Source organism: Hylaeus anthracinus, unplaced genomic scaffold, assembly GCF_026225885.1.
Source record: "Hylaeus anthracinus isolate JK02 unplaced genomic scaffold, UHH_iyHylAnth1.0_haploid 12002, whole genome shotgun sequence".
NCBI lineage: Eukaryota > Metazoa > Arthropoda > Insecta > Hymenoptera > Colletidae > Hylaeus > Hylaeus anthracinus.
The window spans coordinates 5,621,838-5,644,212 of NW_026534349.1; the positions used below are offsets into that span (position 1 = coordinate 5,621,838).

Below are 22,375 nucleotides of genomic sequence, written 5' to 3' on the forward strand. Positions count from 1 at the left end.
CTTTTAAAATTCCATCCAAGGGTCCCAAAACGAACTACCGATCGAACATCCTACACCCTGCAGCCTCGTTACTCCTCTTGGACGTCCAGTACACCCTTCTACCCCCGAGAATACTCCAAAATGTTCGACCAACTGGACAATCGAGTCGAAATTCGCGAGAAGCTGAAATTCAAGGAATCCTGGAGGCCACAGTACGTCACTGGCAATGGTCGCGAAATATTGATCTCCCCTGTTCGCAGGACGCAACCGGTTGAGCACCGCGACGCTCGCGCGTCCCCCGCCCCATGCTCCTGTTTCCAAGGGCGGGTCCCGACGCCGCCAATCCCTCGTCTGGTAGCTATCACCCTGGTATAGGGGATGAAGGCAACCCGCCCCCGTTCACCCTCGTCGATCGTCCGTCTATCTCGCGACGCCTAGCCTCGGAGTGGGTGGACGTCGTCGACCAGCGAACAAGGGTGGGGTGGGGTGTGGGGTGGGGGAGGGGGGGGGGTGTGTGGGGGTCTTGATGTTCGCTGTCGATGCAGTGGCTGGCGTCAAAAAAGCTCGAGATTCCGGGCCGCCGACACGCGTGCGAGGTGTGATCGTCGCGGAGGAGCAGGATACGCGTTCGAGAAAACCACCCACCTGCAGGAACGCCGAGAAGAAAACACATACAGGAAGAAACGGAGAACGTTAGGATGAGAAACGGTCGGATGTCTGGGGCTCGTCAGAGTTGGACGTCCGTCAGGACGCCTCGAGACGCCCGCAGGGCCTTCTCTTGAAACCTGTCGCGACATAGAAGAACCGGTGAGGGTTAAGCTCGTCGCCACCATCCGCGCGTTACGTGGCACCGGGTGCGAATGTAAACTATCGGAGGATAGTTTCGTGCCGTGGACACTCTTCGGTGGTCTCTCGTGGACGGTGAACACCGCGAAATCGTTGGGACTCGGCGATCAGGGGTTCGCTGGCAGTGTGATTCGACGGCGGAACGTTTCTTGTTCGAGGGTTCCACTTCGTCGTTCGGTTGTTGCGTTTTCCTTGGAGGATTTCTTGAGAGTGCGACGGGAAAAGTGGTGGTGGGGGGTTCGTTGAGGAATCGCTAGTTCGCCAAGGATATCGGGAACCATGTTGGAATTCTACCCTCCGCTGCCGGGTACCCTGGGCCGCCAGGGTGAAACGGGTCCGCCGAGGATGGGCTCCTCCGCGCCGCAGATCACGTTTCGTCCTGCCAACGACAACAATAACGCTGGTAAGATGCGACTTATCTTTACTTGGACGATTAGGGCTCTTTGTTAAGGAACGAAAAAACTCAATTCCGAAAGTGGGGTGTTCATTGAAAAGTACCCGTTGAAAATAGCCAGCTTAGAAGAACATATTCCACGCGAAATCATTTGGAACACGTATGCTAGAAAGCATTAAATTAGGTTTCCAAGACGCAATGTTTCGAAAACTGTCGAGCATCGTTAACACCAGGTGTTTCAACCGTCGCGGATAACACTGTAATTAAGATAGAAGATTTCCGTTTGAAAATGATTAAACGGGAGATCCCTGCCCTGTGCAAATAGAAACTTATCGTATCGCGCTCTATCGTAACATCGCTTTATCACTATCGGCAATCGATAAGCGACGGAATAAATTTCATGGGTCTCGCGATATTGCTTTGCTCTAGAACGCTATCACATTTCTCAGCCTGACAGTCATATCATTCCGAATAACTCCGCGCGCATTTGTCTCCCGCGGGCAAAAATATTTTTCAGCGACACTCGCGCGTGAACATTCGAAATCCAAAAAAGATAACGATCCCCATTAACGCAACAGATGCTTCCAATGCGAGCGTTCAGACCGGAAAAATTAGTTCTAAAAGTTAATCATCGAAGGAGACGAACTTGAATGGAGTTCATGAATTTTGATAAATACCACAATAAACGTTTGATTATGTAGTCTCCGACAATCTAAATAATGTCTAATCGTAGCAGAAACTTTAATGGAGTTCATGAATTTTGATAAATACCACAATAAACGTTTGATTATGTAGTCTCCGACAATCTAAATAATGTCTAATCGTAGCAGAACCTTAAAAAAATATTTATCTGGCAGTCGATGCGTCAACCCTTTGCACTCGAGGCCTTTTTTCCTGGTATCTACCAGCAACTCGAGATGTTCCTTAGCATTCTATCGCCATGAATTCTAAGCTATCTAGATTTAAGAATAAGGTCACCTTTACCCCGCCTTACTTTTACAATCATTTTATCGACACCTCGAGCTCCAAAGAAATTAAACCTAAAGAAACGTATCGTATTGTACGTTAGGTATTGTAGATTTCCTGCGTGAAATCTAATGGTATCCGAGAGTCACCTCTCGAGTGCAAAGGGTTAACGAACATAAAACACCGTGCCATCATTATTACCATTGAAAGAAGAACTATTTATAAAAACGTCCAACGTCGCGTTCAGCAACCCCTGTTTGCCGTTTTCAGAGCCGTCGGTCTCGGTGAAGACCGAGTCTGGCCTCCTGGAGACGATCTGCGCCGGCTGCGGTCGCACGATAGCTGACAAGTACGTGATGCAGGTCGCTGGCAGGAACTACCACGAGGAGTGTCTGTCCTGTGCTGCCTGCGCGACGCCCCTCACCCACTCGTGCTTCATCCGCGAGCTGAAACTCTACTGTCGTACGGATTACGAGAGGATCTTCGGCGTGAAGTGCGCGAGGTGCATGGAGAAGATCAGCTGCTCGGACTTCGTGCTACGGGCCCCTGGTCTGGTCTTCCACGTCGAGTGTTTCGCGTGTTGCATGTGCGGGCAACCGTTGCCGCCCGGCGCCCAGTACTTCCTCAGGCAGGGACAACCGATCTGCAGACGGGACTACGAGCACGAACTGTACCTCAACAGTCCCCAAGGTCGGTGCTGACGATTAAAGACACGCATTCCCACGTACACGGCTAAATAACGCAGCCGTTTTATCGCTGAGAGGGTTGGTCTCTTGGCTGTGGTTCATTATTGAGGATCTCAAAAAATATAATAACGAAGTGGACACGTAGTTAGTGAAAGGGAGAAAGTAATAGTTTTTTTTTTTTTTTCGATATAAATTTCGTAAGTCGTAATGGAACTTGTCATGGTAGTTGTACGTCTTAAGTTTCGCCGTGTACCAAAATGGCGTCTCGGTTGCACACTGCGTGCATGGTAACACGGCTCTTCTGCGTCGGAGCTTAGAACTACCAATGCTTACACTTTTATCGTTTCTTTTATTTGCATCCTTGTGAAAAATAATAAGGATTTATATAAGAGTTATATGGTGATCTTTTAGCATTGGAGAAACATGATATTTGAACAAAATTCGAGCATTTTAATTTTATCGTTAACGTCCTGAAAAGTCTGCATTTCTGGTAAAAGAATTACCATCGTATACAACATTTCTCGGTGCAACGAAACAGTGTGATATGTTTTTAGCGACTGTAATATTTAAATATATAGAAATCCCCAAAGTGTAATAGCAAGTGTATATCCTGCAACAGTTACTCAGGCATTTTTTCAGAAAGTTCCTCATTTGCACGTTAACGTTTCTATGTTCCTCTCAGCTGATTAACACGTTAAGCGCCAAATCTATAAACAAAGGATAGGGAAAGATAAAAAGACACCCAGAGTCCTAAGGACTACACCCAGGACCTGATGTGGCATTCAACGTGTTAAAAGTCTAATAATCGATAAGATATTTCCCTTTAGCTTACACAGAAATATATTCAGTCCTCGATGCAACGCGTGTTGACCGAGAATTAGCAAATTCCCAGGGTGCACGTTCCACGAAACTAGAATTAACGTCGAACCGAGAACTTTGACAGCAAACTGCTCGACTATCACGTATTTGTTCACCATTAATTTCGAGAGAATCGAGATTGGCGATCTGTTCGGTAACAACTACGAGAAACCACGAAAAAATTGTTGAACCTAGAATCGCAGTCGAATTGTTTCACGATATCTCGTTTGTTCGCTTTTCATCCACGTCGCGTTGTCGATCCGTTCGTGTACGTCGAACATCGATCTAAAAGAAAAAATAAAGTAAACAAAGAGAGAATAACGAAATAATCGACGCACGTGCGAGAACGTATTGTACATACCTTGTTGCATTGTTCGCAGGTTGTACTACTACAATCTAAAGACATCCAAAGTAAAAGCCTACAGGAATTTCGAATCGAGGCTGTCTCTTTTCAAGGTAACTACACTTAAACCAAGAGTAATTAGAAACGATTCGCGCGAATCACGGTTGAAATAAGGATACGCCAATCTGTGAGAAAAGATTTCGTTTGAATCCGATTGTAAGAAGAGTATTTATTTCGAAACTCGTTTGAAAACAAAGTTCATGGCGGGAAACGATGGAGGAGCAGTTTGTTAGTCACGACTTCCTACGGATATTCATTTAAGCTTCGGTTTAATGAGATTTCTTTTAGCGTTCTCGACCCTTATAGCGCTGCTAAGAAAATTAACTAAATTAATCGAATCGTTCCAACAGATGACGATCTGCTGGACGAAAATCGGCCCAGAGACGGTCGTCGGGGCCCGAAACGACCGCGAACGATCCTCACGTCCGCCCAGAGGCGTCAGTTCAAAGCCTCGTTCGAGATCTCCCCGAAACCGTGCAGGAAGGTGCGCGAAGCCCTGGCGAAGGACACGGGCCTCAGCGTGCGGGTGGTCCAAGTCTGGTTCCAGAATCAACGGGCGAAGATGAAGAAGCTACAGAGGAAGGCGAAGACGGAGCCTGGATCCGACAAGGAGCCTAAGGAGGAACGACGGACGGAGAGCCCTCACAGCGATCACAGTAAGCCGTTCTATCCAACGTTTAGGCAACTAGAGTCGCCACGGAACAACCGCCGCACGGTGGGATCCCTCGATTCGAAATTAAATAACTCTAGAACGGAACGAGATAATTTAAAAATTCTCGCGTGATTTTGTAAGTGGTTATCTTCGAGAATAAGAGAAAAATATAGAGAAACAGGTCGAGAGCTTTGTCATAGGTAAATAGTGTTTAAATATAACAATCAGAAATGTCGTCAACTAGAACAATAATAAATTCTTGTTTCAAAGAATAATACATGCGATCACGCATGGATCTTAGCTACACGGGTGCGTAATCAGAGCGCGAATTTCAGGCGAACTTTTACAATAGCTTCCATTCGAAAGTTCTTTAATTTCGAAGAGAGGAACGTGACTGTTACCCAGGCGCAAAATTACGCACGATTCCCTCGTTTCTTTCCTGTTTCTGTTCTCTACTCTACCTAACGACCACCCACACCCTCGCGAGGTGTCGCGAAGACTGGTTAATGGGGCTTTGGTGAAACGTCACTGGTTACAATGCCAATCGTCTGATCTCGTTCGCAGGTCATTACTTGAACGCCATGAACATGCGCGACGGGGAATCTTCTAGCTTCCCCTCAGCCACCCAACCGCTCAACCCCAATAACCCGTACTCGCCCGACGGTAAGTTTCTTCTCACCGTAGACATTCATTTAAAACGCGTATTCGACGAACAACCTCCGTCTTGGCAGAGAAAACATTCGCGCCTTACCTATCCAGACCTATCCAGACTCCGAGCGCTGATCATGCTCCTGCAAACGGGAACTTCCTCGATATACCCCTCGATACGAGTATTTTTACAGTGACAGGGCTCGAAGCATCGAGGATAACGATATTTTATTTTTGAGAGCTTTTAATCGATAAAGCGTAGGAGGTATTTAAAGTTAAAGCTTCGAGAAGCCTCTGAAAATAAAGTATTGACCCTTTGTACTCGAGAGGTGAGTCTCAAGTCACCACTAGGTCCCACGTAGCAGATCTACCAGCAATAATGTTTCTTTGGAACTAGAAGTGTCGATCGAAGCTTAACATTCGTGGCGATACAGAATGTAGAATGTAGAATGTCAAGAAAGCGTCTCGAGTTGCTGGTAGATACCAAAAAAGAGGTCTCGAGTGCAAAGGGTTAACGGTAAACCTACCAATGTTCATTCGTTAATTATTTTACGGGGCAAGTGACTAGTCTTAACACGTCTGACGAACCTAATCAAGATTCGATCCAATCCCCTGACCACTATTTTTCCTGTATTTCAGACGCATACCCTGGCCACTCGGGCGAGAGCTTCTGCAGCAGCGATCTGTCATTGGACGGCACGGAGGCTGGCTTCGACATAGGCGAGAACGAAAGCGGCGGCGGACAAGACGGTGGTCATCAGGGTGGCTCTCACTCTCACCACGGGCCAACGTCGCACGAGGCACCCTCGTTGTCGCAGAGTTTGCACGCGGCGATTCACAACCCCATCGACAAACTGTTCATGATGCAGAGTAGTTACTTCAGTGGTGACCACGCGTAATCCGAAACCGGTTCTCCCATCGGTGTTGCAATTGGCTCCTTCAGAGGCGTAGCTGGTCCCTGCGTCAACCAATCGTTTACCTGGAGAACGCCGCAGTAAATTCATCGGCTATTTTTCTAGTTTCGTTTCGATTCTGTCCTGGGAAACCCGATCGGCGTCCTTTATTACAGTCTCAACTTTCGTCTGAAGTGATATCGTATTTCTTATAATACTTTAGTTTGTTATTCACGGATGAATATTACGCGTGTTTATACACTTGCTGTTAATTTAACAAAGTCACACTGGAGTTTATCGTAAGTCGGAGAACGACCGTGGTCGAGATTTGTGAATTTGTAGAAAGTTATCGATCGATTCTTTATTGTAATTACGTCTATTTATCGCGAGTTTAGCAGAGTGTATCTATCGAGCGTATTTACTTCGGTGGAAGTATCTTCAGCATCGTTTTTCAGTCGAATACCGTTTCTATTATTTTATAATTATTCTTTGGTGTTATCGCAACACGTTTGTTCTGTGATTTATTTGATATTCTAGCGCACTGTACTGGATGATTTCGTTATTTCAAATCAGCTGTTATTTATTTACGTTTATCTAAAGCTGCGAGGAATGAGAGCACCGAACTAACGCGAACAATTTAAATAACGAGATTGTAAATGTAATTAAATCGTCGTTTTGTATAATTCCATTGATTTAGCGTGAATGTTCTTTAAAGATAACTTTTAAAAGTAAGATCGAAGCGTACGTAATAGCTTATTTGAGACGAGAGAATCGTTGAATTATTTATTTATTATAATTTCTAGATGTACCAAAATTGCGCGTGGACATTGAAGACATTGGTAAAAGAGTATCGCGGTTCGATTTAATGTTAGACGATGTATCCTTCGGTTTACACGTATGAAAACAAAAAAAAAAAAAGCATATATTTAAACACCGACGCACCTTATTTTTGTCTTGAAAGATTGTTGTTGACAGCGAATCGGCTCGATCGGTTGAAAAATCGAAGATTCTTGCAATGTTTACGGTACTAACTTCGTCGACCCTCTCTAAATTAAAAAAAAAACGAAACGAATCACGAATAAATGTTCAAATTTACAAAAACCAATTGGGCGAAAGTTAAGTCTGGAATGTACCGATTACACTCTGGAGAACTATTTTCAGGGTCGACGTTGAACAAGCACACTGATAGCGTTGCGGACCGATTTACAAGAGAAATAATAGCCCAGCTAAGTCTGACGAAACATTTACTAGGAATCGTACGAATTAGTGAAAATTACAATACATTATATAAAAAAGAAAGTACCAAGTAGAATCGTTACTTTACCTCACTGTTCCTCTCTGTGACCAACTCTGTTCCATACGGCGAAATTAAACACCAGAGACGCGAACATCCCTCCAGTGGAAAATGCTCGAGGAGAGATTTTCGTTTCATCCAGGGTAAATAAGACGGTGCGGGTAAGAATAGAGTGTTTATTATATCAGACATATAACGACGAAAAAGAAAGAACTGAAATTTAAAACGTGCACACAAAATGCAGATCTCTTAAGAAAAAAGAAACCCTTTAGAAACGTACAAAATCTCGACGATTGTTTTCTGAATAAATCGGTACAGCTGGAAATAAGGGATGCCGCGAACGCGTACCTGGTTTCACCGATGTCCTCTCGATTATCGTAAGTACGACCCTCGATTTGGATGTTTCCTTCGTTTTCGCTGTTCTTTCTTTCTTTAACGTGTAAAATTCCAGGAGAACGATACGAGTCGGTAAGCGTCGCGACGAACGAAAGATTGCGGCAGAATGATTGTGCGATCGTCGTGGATCCATTAAAGACGCGTAAACGAATCGATTTTTGCCAGAGACAGGCAAGAGAAATTGATTCTGTTTCTCTATATTCAATCAATAGTGTAACTCTAATTCAAACACATACTCGCCATTTTGATACGTTAACGTACCAACCTTGTTAAAGCACGTGGAAGATTGGTAATTTAACATATAGTGACAAAATGATCATTTCTGCTCGAACCGAAGTTGCAAGTGATTAAATATAAAGGCAAGGAATGTAATTTCTATCGATTTAACAATTCAATTTTCTTTTTATCTGATTAGAAATTTTGCCCGTCCCTGATTCTCGCTCAACAGAGCGTCGTGACGCGAACGAACGTGCAATTCGATGCAAAATCGCAATTATTAGCGACGATACAAATACAAAGTAGCGATAATTCGTCATGACGGTGTCGTTTGAACTGTGTTTGGTTTACCCTGCTTCGCTTGCAGCAGCTGGAATTGTCGCGCAAGCTTCTCGAGTAGAAAATATGGCGTTAGAATGCTCTACGTGTATCGGTTGGGCATCTGTCGACCCATAGCATTTCATCGTCCTTGTTATTGCTTTTATCCGTCATAGTGTACGACTGCAGCAAGGTTCCGACGTTGAGAGGAGATATCGATGAGAACTCTTCCTTAGAGCGAAGACAATAAAAATTAATTCATTTAGTTTCACTCCTGGGGAACACATTTTGGTCGTTTTTAATTCTTGAAGAACGCAGGTGTCGAGTTTTGTCTCGTTCGATCCTTCTTCATAGGTAACGAAGGTATAAATAATTAATTTTATATCAATCTTTTTAGTGGCAACAATGTTAACTTTTATCTTCTTCAACCGTTATTTCAGAGGTAACAAAAGTATAAATAATTAGTTTCATATAAATCTTTGAGTGGCAACAGTGTCAACTTCTCGTCTTCTTCAACCCTTCTTCAACCCTTCTTCAGAGTACACTGACCTCCGAATAACTTCCTTCGATTTTCTTTCCTTCCTTCCTGAATGGTCCAAGAGTTAATCACGACATACGTATCAGATCATCTTCGGCAACGCTGACTTAAACTCTCTCTCTCTCTCGTTTCTTCTAAAGCCATTTTTCAACATCATCAATAACGCTCTATCGTAACAGCAAGTCAACAAGTAGGTGCCTACACCGATAATTCTATTCTACAAATATCAATGGCTGTTAAATATCCTTTGTCAACGCCTGAACCACGCTCACTGCGCGTATAAGATTGGAAGAAGAGTTCTTACAGAAACACATTCGCGTTCTCAACCAGATCAAATTAAATTTCAATTCCCATAAATACTTTTATCCCAACCCCGTAGGCGCGCAGTGTGCATTGCACGCAAACGTAAGTACTCGTGTCACGACTGGCGAACATCCTACCGGAAGTTGGAGAACAATTAACGTCTGTATACATCTGTAACTCGTTCAACAATTCAATAGAAATGCATCGTTCATTCCTGTATAAAATCTTCGATCACAGGTATCGTTTGTCGCGTGATATCGTCGACGATTTGTCTTCTTTTTTTTTTTTTCTTCTTCTTTTCATTTTCGAGAGCGAATTGAGTTCGGTGCTGGGCGTCGTTCGATTGGTCACTCGATTTGGACTTTCGTATCCTCGGGCCAAGCTTTGCGAGACGAGGTACTAATCGCAAGGATGAAGATACAGATCTGTACAAAACTTTTATCGTATTTTAAATTAACGCAGTTCGATAATGTGCTGTCGAATGAAATGTTGTTTATTATCCGTCTATGGTATTCTAGTTTAGACAGAATAAATTCATCTGCCGAGACGACTGAGAGAGACTATCCCAATACTCAGTTTGGCTTCTCCCACTACTTCATCTCGTCTCGCGAAAAAGAATGGTGAATCCTTACTTAGAAGATCTAAGACTATGGAACGACTACCTCGCCAAGGGAATTGCTTATACAATAAGGCCTATTTCGTTAATGAGTTATCTAAGGTACTTTCATTATATAGACTCCAGTGGAGCAAAGCCCACAGAGACTTTAAGTCGTGCGTGTTAGTTCTTATTCTAGTACTTGTAGGCAGTGCAACTAAATTGAGCTAGAGATCAGTCATGCATATAGGCGCCACGTTCAAAGTCGCCGTTTAACATCGTCGGTAATATTTCTACCACAAATGGCAAGAAACGTGGTTCCAACAAAGTTAGCCTCGAACTTTGGCAAGTTATAGTCTTTGGCGAGACGTACATTTACGATACATTTCATCCTTGCAATTAGTAAGTATCGACACGTTTTCGTTCTTTCGCCTGACTATCGTAAAAAGCATCGATCCTTTCGGCCTCTGTTCGGTAATCGCCATTTATATTCAGTGTACTTAAAATATTTAGCCAAACTTTAAAACGATAGCTCAATAAATTTACAAAGCGAAGTTCACAACTTCGTAACAAATCTATAGAATCTGTAGAAATTTACAACAGAGCTCGCCAATTTCTGACATATTTACGAATTTATGATACATTCATGAACTTTATAAATTCGTAACGTACGTGTTAACTAGTGAATGGCGCATACGCGATTAGTGAAATTCACCGAACCGAAGGAAAGTTTGAGCAAAATGTTATAGGGACACCCTGTGTTCATTTTATCCGTCTTCGGTGGCGTATCCAAGGTAACATTTTCTTTCTTTACATATCCGGGTGCACCACCGTTCATTCCCCACCTCTTTGACCAGAGAGACCGTACCCTTCGAACCACCTGCCCAACACGGTACCACTCCTCTCGTCTTATCGTTTAAAAACTACGAATTCGGTCTACGTGTGCTACAAACGGCGGCGACGCGTGTGAAGCGTTTATCCCGAATCTGATCTCTGGCTGCTCGCGTTCCCTAAAATACTCTCTGCCACTGCGTTTAACGAGGCACTGTCTACCTAATGCACCGCTCTGTAAGCTAAACTGATTGAAGCTGCGGCGCGTCCCCTACGCGAACGAGTGTTCCCATTTTTTTTTTTTTTTTTTTTTTGTATTCTCTCCTTCTTCCCCCTCATAATTTCGCTCTTTGCTTTTCTTGAGTCGTTCCTGTTCCCAGCCCTCACTTGAAGGAGTTTACTATGTCGACGATGCTAACGTAGGTGCCCACCACCAGACCCAGCAGACCGAATACGATCAGACACAAATTCTTCACCAGTAGGATCATGCAAGGACCCAGCTCTCTTTCCGGCCAGAGCACGCAGATCTCGATGATCGCTGGAAAGGCTATCCCAAGGGCTGAAAGACAGAGTGCTCCGAACAGGGAGATGAACAGTCCCAGCCTGGGCACGGCGACAGCCAGCGTGACTGTACAGAAAAAAATCGTTCGATTTACTCCGACGTTCTTTAGATAGTCAACGCGTTGACTGTCAGGTACGAGTGACATGAAATTTCACCGAGGAATTAAGTAATTTAATTTCCGAAGGTGAGGTGTCGAAGAAAATTAATCTGGATAGGGTTGGAGAATCTTAAAGGGGTTGGAAAAATAAGTGCCACCACAAATGTTAGATTACACGATTCCTAATTATATACAAACTCGTAGAAATTGTCACGATTACTAGTTTGGCAGTCAACGTGATAAGATCAACAAAAGAATCGAACAAGTGTCGAACGGTTCCTGTAACGTCGCTGTAATAACGATCAACTTGTCAAATCGAAATATCACTTTCCATATATTTGCATATGATTGATCGTATACTAATGACAAGATTAAACAATTAGCAAAATTTGACGTAATCGATGGATAACGGTATTATAGTCACGTGTCTTAGAATAGCTTTATACAATAATATCAATTACAAACGTAAATGAATTGATGGTATGAAAACACGTCTCAATCTTAGCAGCTGTCCAGTTGACAGGAACTCTACCCCCTCTTTTTACCATGACCGATGACACTCCGATGGCCATCGTCAGAGTTCGACAGCATTCAGTGAGAGTAGCGATGGAATCGAGAATATCGCGTTAATTTCCGTTTGTGATATTATAAGGTGTTCGTTACGGAGCTGTCACGAAGATCACGCTAGTCTCGAATATCTCGCTACCAGGCTTATTGCTCAATTAAAAGTCCGATTCTTTCGTTGACATTACAGATATTTATGGTGGAGGGATCGTAGGAAAATCATTGTCTTCGGAAGTTTGTTCGACCCTCGATTAAAGTCAACGAGCAATAATAATCTTTCGAAGGCTTGAATCTGACTGGTGGCAACGTTCGAAGTTTTGTTAAAATTCTCCATCGAATAAATCCACGGAACAACAACCTTAGAAAGACCAGAAAACAACGGAACTGTAAAAGTAACGCACTTACACGTCACCAAAGTGATGATGGTACGACAGACGTACTCCCAGAAAAGTTTTCGCCTCTGTATCTTCTGATCCAGGTAAGTGTTCCATATTATCTCGACAGGGACGTATCCTTGCAGAGCGTGAGTGATGAAAATGGCGATCGCGAACATAATCTTGATGCTTTGCGCCATACTGCGAAAGAAATCCGTAGAAAGTACGACGACTATTTGATCGAGGCGACTTTTATACGCCATTGTATTTTATACCGTTTACTTACACCTGATCACGGGGTAGATTGAAGGTGACGCTACCGCCGGCATCGGATCCGTATTTTATGTAACCGAAGAATCCCATGAGAATGTATAGCGCCACTATCACGGTCATTCCAATGTTGAGGACACCACAGTAGCCGCCGAAGTATTGAGGTGTCTTCATATTGTTTTCTAGCGCTATGATCTGCGACAGAAGAGTTAATACGCGCGTTAATTCGAGTAAATAAAGCATCTCCTAGTTGCTCCAAAAGTAAAAAAAAAAAAAAGAAGAAGAAAAGAACATGACCGAAGGGAAGAAATTTAGGAAACTATCAGAAATCATTGTTTTGCGATTGAACTCTGATCGATTATAAAAGAAAAACTGTTTGAGAACCACGGAGATCGGCCGTTGGGTTGGGAACAGCTGGAAAATAATAGCAGGGATTGCATTGACGCACTGACAATCTGATCACGGCAATCTCAAACTTGTTCGTAAGTGGCCAGTTATTTGTTTATTAACGATGCAGCGGCGCCGTTGATCTATTCTAAGCGCAGAGGCCTACTCGTTTCGCCGGCCGTCACGGGGAACGATCGACGAGGCCAGACGATAGATCGATCGAACTGGGTAGGGGTAAAATTGAAAAACTAATGCGCCGCGTAACGGATATTGTTCTAAATTGTACATCTCCGTCGAACAGAAATATTCCACTGGGTATGGTTCGCTACTCCGTTCTTTCTTATACGTACTCCCATCTACAGGGTGTCCCATCGTGATGGTATCCACGATTGTCGAGCGACTTACGAGAGAATCTATTCGTCGTAGAATGGATCAAAGTAAAAGTGATTGAGAAACGTAGATGTGGATAAGAGTTAAATGAAAATGAAATGAAGGAAGTAACATTTTTATCTTATTAAGAGATATAAATGAGAAATATCTTGTTAAGGGTTAATACATATCCCGTAGAAAAAAAGATACATGAACCTCTGCTTACCACTCCGACGGCTTCCAGGGCGAACAACGTCGTTCCAAAGTAGAGGGAGAAGTTTCGGAGCGTGCCGAACATCTCCCTCTCGCTGGGCGACGGTAGATCCTCGAACATGTACACCAGAATCATGGCAAGCCCGACGAACGTGATCGCGTTCGCCAGAGTGGAGAACGGCGCCAGTAACTTCAGGTTCCTAACGTAATTTATCAAAATCAGCGGTAGCAATAAAATGAGCATGTGCGTTTTAACGTCCAACGGTGCCCAGTACTCGTCAGCCACCTGCGTTCATCAACAGAACAGAGAACGGTGTCGATGAGTTCAATTGATCGGTCCGGTTGTTCGATTTTTTTTTTTTTTTTTTTTTTTTTTATTGAGGGTTTCTTTCTCACGAATGTTCACGAAAACATTCATTTTCGGGTACTGCTTGGACGACGAAGCGAGACAGAAAGGTATTCTCTATCCGACTGTTATTTACCTGCTTGATATTGGACGCTACAAATACGATATAAACGCAGCATATTCCCAATTGATACGCTATCATGAACCCGTCTACGAGACCTCTGCAAATAATATCAACTTTCATGTTACAATTGCGCGGGGAGCTTCGATGCCGCTGTTGTGTGGCATGATATGTGCGTGCGTGTATGTGCGTGAATTGTTAAGATCTTGCAGATGACGGAATGATTTATAATAGATTTAACGTAACGGAACTAATTAAACTTCGTACAGGAAACTTCAACGGTCTTATGACTTTGAACGTTCACGCGTAGAAAGCGAGGAAGCAAGTAGAATCGGCCGACCATGACCAGACAGTGCCTATTCGAGGATCCTACTACTGAGATTCGGATCAGTTTCTTCGATTCTCGACCTTTCATAAACGAACGCTCGTACATCGCTCCTAAGTAAAAAACTTCAATCTTTAAATTCATCTAAATTCTTCTCGTTGTACGTAATACCTCGAATATAAATTCTTTTGTAAATGAAATCTAAATTCTTTTTCTTCTTGTATCTGACACCTCAAATTGAAATTCTTTTTCTTCTTACACCTAATACCTCGAAAACTGTTTTCCGAGAGCCTCTGAAGTGTACGATTAAAATGGCAATAGCGAAAAGGACGATCGAAGAAGTGAACGAATGTTTATGTGTGTTCGTGTGCACAGAGGGAATCGTACTTACGGTGCATAGGGTGCGAACCACCTGACACACACAGGACCTTCCTCGAGAGCGTACTTCATGCTCATCGGGTAACTCAATATAGGAACTCTTAACCGTTTACACAGTTTGTACTGAGCTTTCACTAGTACGTGCAAGCAATAAGTGCATAACACTCCTATGATCACTGTGGCTATCACACCGGTCACAAGTCCACTGTTGCAGAACGCGTTTGGCATCGCCAAGATCCCCGTGCCCAGACTTCCCTTCAGCAAGTGAATCAGAGTCTCCGCGTTTCTGCAAGGGAAACATTAACGAACATATTAATTACGGAATGTATCGATACTGCATTTGTAAGTGGAGTGCCAAACGAGTTGGAACGCTTTCAGGCACTGTCTATAAAATTGGACGCCTTAATTTGTTAATAACAATTCGTAACAGTAATCGACTAATAACGATATTTTAATTTCGTATACTCACGAAGTTGGATTCGGCCTATTTCGATGTTTATGGGGGTCATAGTCTTCTACGTTTGTAGTCGGCGATATTGGAACTTCCGACGCGTTCAGGCCACTTCCGGCGATTTCATTGTTAACTCTGCAATCGCATCAATTTGCATATGTAATCCGTGTCGCGGGGGATTGATTTTTTATACTAGAAATGCTGCGTTTATGTGTACCAAATATTTGTGAAAGTATATATCGACACTCTTAAATCTAACACTTGGCAAGAGACACTGGACTGCCTTAAGTAGAATCAGACGTACTTGTACGGACTCTCGGAACCGATGAGCTGCATATTTATCGTCTCCTCCTTGGCGTTCTCCATTGTTATTTGTCGCTTTGACCTCTCGTCTGTATTTTAAACATAAAACGAAGACTCGTGAAATTCAATCTCAATTATAACGTGTAACATACAATCGTCCCGTTGTATTCTGTTGCGTCAAGACCGAAGGAGCAGACCTGAACAGTTTTACCTTTGGTATCAATGATAACTATCGACCATAAAATACACGAGAAACATCGTAACACTTCCCTCCTCGTTAATTAATCCCTAAAACAAAAGCTCCCCATCTTTTTCAACCTCGCAATATTCTATCCGTCAGGTTCAGCGTTCAAACGAGCTGAAAACCGAGCCTCCAGGTCGATTTAAATCTACCAGAGGAGGATTCAACAGAATCGTGTCTGAACCGGCGGCTCGCCGAGGGCAAAGATCGACAAGCTTTCCGCCTGCGATCGATTAAGGATCAAAGAATCGACCTAGATCCGCGGGCAGGCTCTCCGTTGCATTAAGCCCTAATCAATTGGCGGATATGGAGCAACAACGACGCACGCCGCGCGGTACAAAAATCGCAATTCATCATTGCGAATCTCTCGTACGGACTCGTGCATCGCGGCTTTAGCACATTCTTTCGCGAACTGATTGCTCTTAATTATTGCATTGAGGTCAAATGTAGTTAACTTACTGAAGGTTACACGGACTGCATTCTCACTTCGCCGTTTCTGCGCTGCCAATTGATCCACGGTTGTTCCGCCGAACCGCGTGCACCGTTACGTCTTGCGTTTTACGGCTTGGGAATCATCGATACGAAATCCTACTGCTCGGAGCGTCGAAGAACGCGCCTGACTTTTCAGCTATGACTCCCGTTTTCTTTATAGGGACGCTGTGTCACAGGTGTAGCCGAATTTAAAGCTTCTTCGAAGTCAAAGAAGATCGAATCGTTTTAGTAAATTGAAACATGTATTTAGTAGGTAGTACCAGTGATAGCAAGAGGAGTGCTATTGATTTGTAGCGGAGACTATCGAATTCAACTGGAACTGGTTTTACAATGGTTCTACTATTCCTCTGCAGTTGCCCACGGGGAAGAAAACGTTCAGAAACGAGGAAATCATTATCTTATCAGCGTGCAAAAGAAATCGCTCGGCATGGAGGCTGGGATGCACGACATCAATTTGATTGAATAATGATCATCCGAGGAGATACGATCGGATTGGTCGAGTGACCACGAACGACTCTCTGTACGCCAGTTTGAAGAAATGTGATTCCTATAGACTCCATATCGCTGGAACGCGAAAGAAATTTGTTATTTTTTAAGATAGATTTTTCAGAGACTGTTAGTAATAAACACGATAGATAAATGGCAGAGCTGAAAGAAAACGATGGCGAAGGTGTGAGTAGCCACGAGATCTCCGCTTCCGGAGCCAAAAGACCACCTCGAATTCTTTCACGTCGCTCGCTGGATCTTTGACACGGCCACGTCTCGCGTGTCACGCTAAATTCGGAGCTCGTTCGTCTATGTCAATGGTACTTATTACCGCACACAAAGCCCCATTTAACTCCGTGTAACACGGCCACAACGGGCTGCTTAACAATTTCATTTGGTCGTTGACATTGCCTGCGGTTCGCTATTAATACGCAGCCGGATAACGTTCGAGGGAACGTTTACTCGCACATCAGTTTGTAAAAATTGCTGACGAATGACTATTTAATAGCTGATCCACCGTCGCGTGATTCTGTTCTATTTATAGTGAGCCGTCTCGGTAGTCGTCTGCTGTTTAAATATTTATTATCGAGGAGTAATTCTAAATCCTGGATGATAAATAATTAAGTTCAGTTGCTCGTGTAGAAATTATTCTTTAACGAGTTATCATCACCTGTTACGCTGAAAACAGATACGTGTCCTGAAAAATCGCTGACGGGTGCGTTTATTGACTTTCTTCGGCAGTAGCTGTCCTCTCCTGTAAAGTACAAAGAAATTTCATTAGAAAAGAGTAATTTTGTCCCGTCTCGGTTTACGCTACTCAAAACAACTAGAGAATCAGGCGTTCGAGTATGTCTATCCCACGTCAGGTTCCAAACACAACGTGGCTCCAAACATTCAGCGAAAATATTACTGACCCCAATACACAGTATTTCTGTGATCTCTGGTACTCGGTCCGTTCCTTAGTATTGTCCAAGCATGCGCTGTTAATTATTTTCAGCAGTGTATTTTGGCTCAACGAAACGGATGAAATCTATCTCTCAGATATAGAGTGTTTATGATTCTCAAGGGGCAAATAACTATTCAAAGATTCTTTTAAATCTGTCACTCGACGCTATGCGAAGAGTAAACTTCCCCGGTGGAAACCATACGTGGAATAAATAAATAAATATTGCCTCCCACTTTCGTCTTAATATTTAACAATTTTTATTATTCTATTGCCACACGTGTTTCAATTCAATACGACGCGGAGAGATTATTCGGGGTGCAAATCCTCGATATACGACGTCACGTTTAATACTCGAACGTCACCGTACCCCGTTGCAACTGGCGTTCGTCGCGGCTTAAGTATAGTAATCGATCTCCTAATTCTTACTTCCTCGAAGTGCATTAGGGGAACGCACCAACTCGCCATTGCACCGGCCAGAAACAATGCCACCAGAAATATATTTACGCGTGCGCTATTTTTAGGTGACGAAAGAATTCTACCACCTGTTCAGAAAATCATCAACGCGTCGTGCTAACTCGTGGTCCTCGAATTCCAGAAAGTATTTTTTCTTCTTCATTTTATTTGTTGTGGATCAGTTTTACGCTCGGTCACTGCAGCGTCCTGAATTCAAGAATCGGAATCACCCTTAATCGCGGTTGATTTATACAAATATATATCTACGTACATTTAATTATGTGATTCTTATTTTTCTGCCACGTGAGTACGAAAGCAATCGCTGTTACAATCTATGAGAGAACTGTTACGCAATAGTTGAACCGCTTGTCCATTGCAATTGCCGTGACATCGTATCGGCGACCTGTTATCCATCTTCGAATAATCGTATCTCACAGTTTCATGTTGTCGTCGCGCACAGCTCGCCTATTATATCACTGGTTTATTCACAATAGCCGAGAATAAATTGGAAGTGTATTGCCATTTTTAAACCCACCCTCGTTGAACTTTCCTCGTTGAACTCCGCAACGATTGTTCTTTTATATATTCTGGCGCATTATTCAATGGATGATCGAAATAAAAATTTGCGTTAAATAACTCTATGAACAGTTGCGGAAACATAAGTTTCCATCCCTGCTAACAAAGATCTGCCAAAGACACGAATAATTCGAGAGGAAGCTGTATCCCCAACCACATGCTACTCTTCCTCGATCTTCAACCCCTCGCTATACAAACGCCAAGCACAATGTATCGAAGTCGTGGAACTCTCAATGGTATTCGCGACAGATGAAATCACAATGGTCGAACGTTTTAACCCAGTTTCGAGGCGAAAAGGATGATCGAGGTAAGGTCCCATCGAGGTAGAACGATCAGAACGAAAGATAGGCAAAATTCTGCGATGTTATAGCTCCGAAGACACAAAAGGATAGAGTCGAAACAGGATAAAAGTTCCTGTGAGAAACTCAGGCTTCCTCCTGGACTATTTAATCGCAAGCCACTCTGCTGACAGTATTTATATCTTCTTGATACTTCGAGTACCCTAGAATACTTTCTCCAAGGAGGCCCTACACGAAGCCAAAAGACTAACATTAACAAATTCAGAATTCTTTCCTGTCACCGTTCCGTTTCAGATGAGAATTTTGACCATCTCCGGTTCAAGAACCCCGTGAAGAACCGAGAACGGGTCTCGAATCGGCGTCTAGACTTACCAGATTAAACACATCCGCCAGCGAGGAACAACCGAAATTCGCAGACGTAACACGATCTCTAAGAGGGAACTTCTTAATGCGGCTAATGCACCCGCGGCAGAGGATGTCTAGCGACTGGGCAGCGCTTTAACCGCGGAACATTTCAATTTCCAACTGGCAAACCAGGCCCGCGGCGATCTCCCCGTCACGTGACGGGAGGAGTTAGAAACTACGCCTACGGTGCAGGCCTCGGGAACAGATGCACCGAGATCTAGAGGCGATGATAGTTCGTCTGCAGCTTTCATCGCGTGGTCACTTGGCACCAACGTCTGAAATTAAATGCACGAGGTGAGTCCGGTGGAACATGATTTTTTAGTTTGACCGACTGACATTCGATTAACAGCTTCGAGATGCCGAAGAAGAGACACAGGAGGTGTCGACAGTCCTCAGAATTGGATGAGGAGGGAGTCTTGGAGGTTTTGCAGAAGCAATTGGGGGAGGTTGTATCTATATCAGCAATTAAATCTGTTTACATGAATCAAGTTGACAGGAATTTGTTTGACAGATTCGAGACGCTGAAGAAGAGACACAGCAGGCATCGACAGTCCTCAGAATTGGATGAGGGAGGAGTCTTGGAGGATTTGGCGAACGAGACTCGTGAAAATGCATATTAGAGTTTAGTTTGGACGGGTGCATATCGATTGACCCACAAAGGGAATTGAAACCACGAAGAGATCAAACACCGAGTCGCCCTTCTCCAAGGGTAATACGTTCTTTCTTGAAGTCACGTACGATTGCCAAAATAATTTTGGGAGATGCATCTGGCTCCTTTCTATCGTATTTTAACTATCCTTACGTTCTACTTTATTGAATTCATTTCTACAGTAAGTACCCTTAACACGACAATCACATTTTTCATCGCGGCAATTACTTGGTACGATACGTTTACAACGTTTCACAAGTTGTTCTGGAATTATTCACGCTTTAGCATGCAAGCGACACTCGTGAAAAATAGCAAATTGCAAGTGACAGTAGTTCCATCGGTAAATACGATGAATAAAAGATATGCACGCTTGCTTCAGTCTCCTGGCACGATGAAACGATTAGTCTATGAAGGATTAGCGTGCTAATGATACGTAAAGTGATTGTCGTCGCGCCGTTATTCGTGGATGAAATCGAGCACACCCTAACATACGGATCAGCGACCAGGTTTAAAAGGGAATATATCGATCGTGAGGCGGAACGTTTAATACGGTCACTTAGGGTGGTACAATTTTCCGAAGAACAGAAATCATCGAAGACGTTTTTAACACGATTCGATTACGTTCACCGAAATCCACAATTTTTACGAAATATCCATTTTCGATAATAATATCGGTGTTCGTTCTCCGAGGTTGCTGCATTGATCAAAATAATCGAAGAGCCATTTTTCAACAACTAATTATATGGGCGATTTAATTTTAGGGATGAACGGAAATTAATACGTTAGTATTTGTAACCCTTGGAGTACTTAACTATTCATTTTTAACTGAATTGTTTATGCGAGGGAATGTTCATTCATCAAACACGGTAATCTTAATTGAATCGACTAAAAGTAAGAGTCAGAGAGATTCCTATCAAGAAGACAATTAATTCTCGAGGGGTACTCAAACACTACTATTCACCTAATTGTTTCAATTCCTAAAGAAGAACTGAATCACCTCGATTGAAGGCAATTCACATACTCCTGCGAGGACTGACAAAAAAAACAAGCATCCTTCAGTGACACTTGAACTCAACGAGACCTCGTTCGGTGGCTCTTCGGCGTTACATAATCAAACATCACCTGCCAGTGTCAACACAGAAACGACACGAAACAATGGACTCGAATATATCTTTTAACTTCCCTTCCTCGATGAAAGATCGCACAAACAAACCCCTAAGGCCCACTGAACACTGCATCAGAGATCCACGACAGTTCTGAAAATTCTGAAAGTGGTCGCATGCTCTCTCAAGTCTTTATCGTTCAACGCTCCTGGCCGATATATGCCAAAGCTTCACCTTCGGTTCCGACTGCTTCGTCTACACCAGCTAACTCGTGCTGTACTAACTAACTCGTCCCCTAAGTATTCGGTGCCTTCGGACGTCCGATCGCAACTTACGTTAGCTGGTGAACACACAAGGACGGACGCGATGTGACAGTCTCTCAGGGTCGGTGTTAAGCCGCCAAAGTACACGAGGACGCGCGTGCAAGGCGCACACACACGGACGGACCACTAATCGACATGAGGTCGCGTGCACACGTGCGTCTACACCTGCGTGCACCGCGCTCGAGACTGTCTGCACTGGCGGTGAGGGTGCGTCGTGGTTGCATCGAGGCATGCTGGGGCAGCCACCCCGATAGCGATCCATAAGTCCGTAGCAAGAAGCGACATCTCATGGCGTCCACGCGAACGTCTCTCGGCGTGAACTTTGACCCCTCCTCGGCTGCTGTAGGAACGACTGGAAACTGTAGCATTGGAGACGGGACTCTTGGGATCACTCAGCAGTTACGTACCTTCGTCAATCGCCTTGGGAGTTATTATAACGGATATTGAATGACTGGTAGAACACGTATCGCATGTTTTGCAAAGGAAGCGTGTTGAAGCAAGGAATGACCCCCTAGGGAGTACCTACCTTCTACTATTACCAACAGTAACTCGTTTTAATATTCGGACTTCCTCCTAAATTCAATTTCTGCGAAATCACAGCTTTATATACTTATTCGAGATGTTATTTTGCCATGTTTTTAAACTAAAACATCCGCTTCAACCCATTACATTTCGAGTATGTAAAGCTTTGATTTGGCAAATACCACGTCCGAATACTAAAACGAGTAATTGCACGTTCGTCAGGAATCTAATGGCACGCCAACAACATTTTATCGAAGGCACCGATGGATTCTTCGCTCTCGCAAGATGCAGCAGGGGATTGTGT

General features: G+C 43.6%; 2 protein-coding genes across 5 annotated transcripts; one reads left to right on the plus strand and one right to left on the minus strand.

The window, feature by feature from the left end:
• The first annotated feature begins 543 nt into the window (after positions 1–543).
• LOC128892355 (LIM homeobox transcription factor 1-beta-like) lies at positions 544–10,686 on the plus strand. Of its 2 annotated transcripts, XM_054152724.1 has the most exons (5): positions 544–1,228; positions 2,456–2,875; positions 4,483–4,788; positions 5,349–5,447; positions 6,072–10,686. In XM_054152724.1, exons 1-5 carry the CDS (start codon positions 1,105–1,107, stop codon positions 6,329–6,331), a joined length of 1,209 nt encoding a protein of 402 aa, XP_054008699.1. In that variant the 5' UTR covers positions 544–1,104; the 3' UTR covers positions 6,332–10,686. The 2 variants fall into 2 exon arrangements, with proteins under 2 accessions (XP_054008699.1, XP_054008701.1); XM_054152726.1 differs by lacking the exon at positions 5,349–5,447.
• Positions 7,782–22,119, minus strand: LOC128892354 (proton-coupled amino acid transporter-like protein CG1139). 3 transcript variants are annotated; one of them, XM_054152722.1, is made up of 10 exons: positions 21,562–22,119; positions 17,466–17,549; positions 15,578–15,665; positions 15,292–15,408; positions 14,836–15,108; positions 14,135–14,219; positions 13,666–13,938; positions 12,700–12,878; positions 12,445–12,614; positions 7,782–11,444 (listed from the first exon to the last, which is right to left on the minus strand). In XM_054152722.1, the coding sequence occupies exons 3-10, from the start codon at positions 15,637–15,639 to the stop codon at positions 11,200–11,202; spliced, it is 1,404 nt and encodes a 467-aa protein (XP_054008697.1). In that variant the 5' UTR covers positions 15,640–15,665; positions 17,466–17,549; positions 21,562–22,119; the 3' UTR covers positions 7,782–11,199. The 3 variants fall into 3 exon arrangements, with proteins under 3 accessions (XP_054008697.1, XP_054008696.1, XP_054008698.1); XM_054152721.1 differs by lacking the exon at positions 21,562–22,119 and adding an exon at positions 19,442–19,561; XM_054152723.1 differs by lacking the exons at positions 17,466–17,549; positions 21,562–22,119 and adding an exon at positions 16,277–16,387.
• Positions 22,120–22,375: the final 256 nt, after the last annotated feature.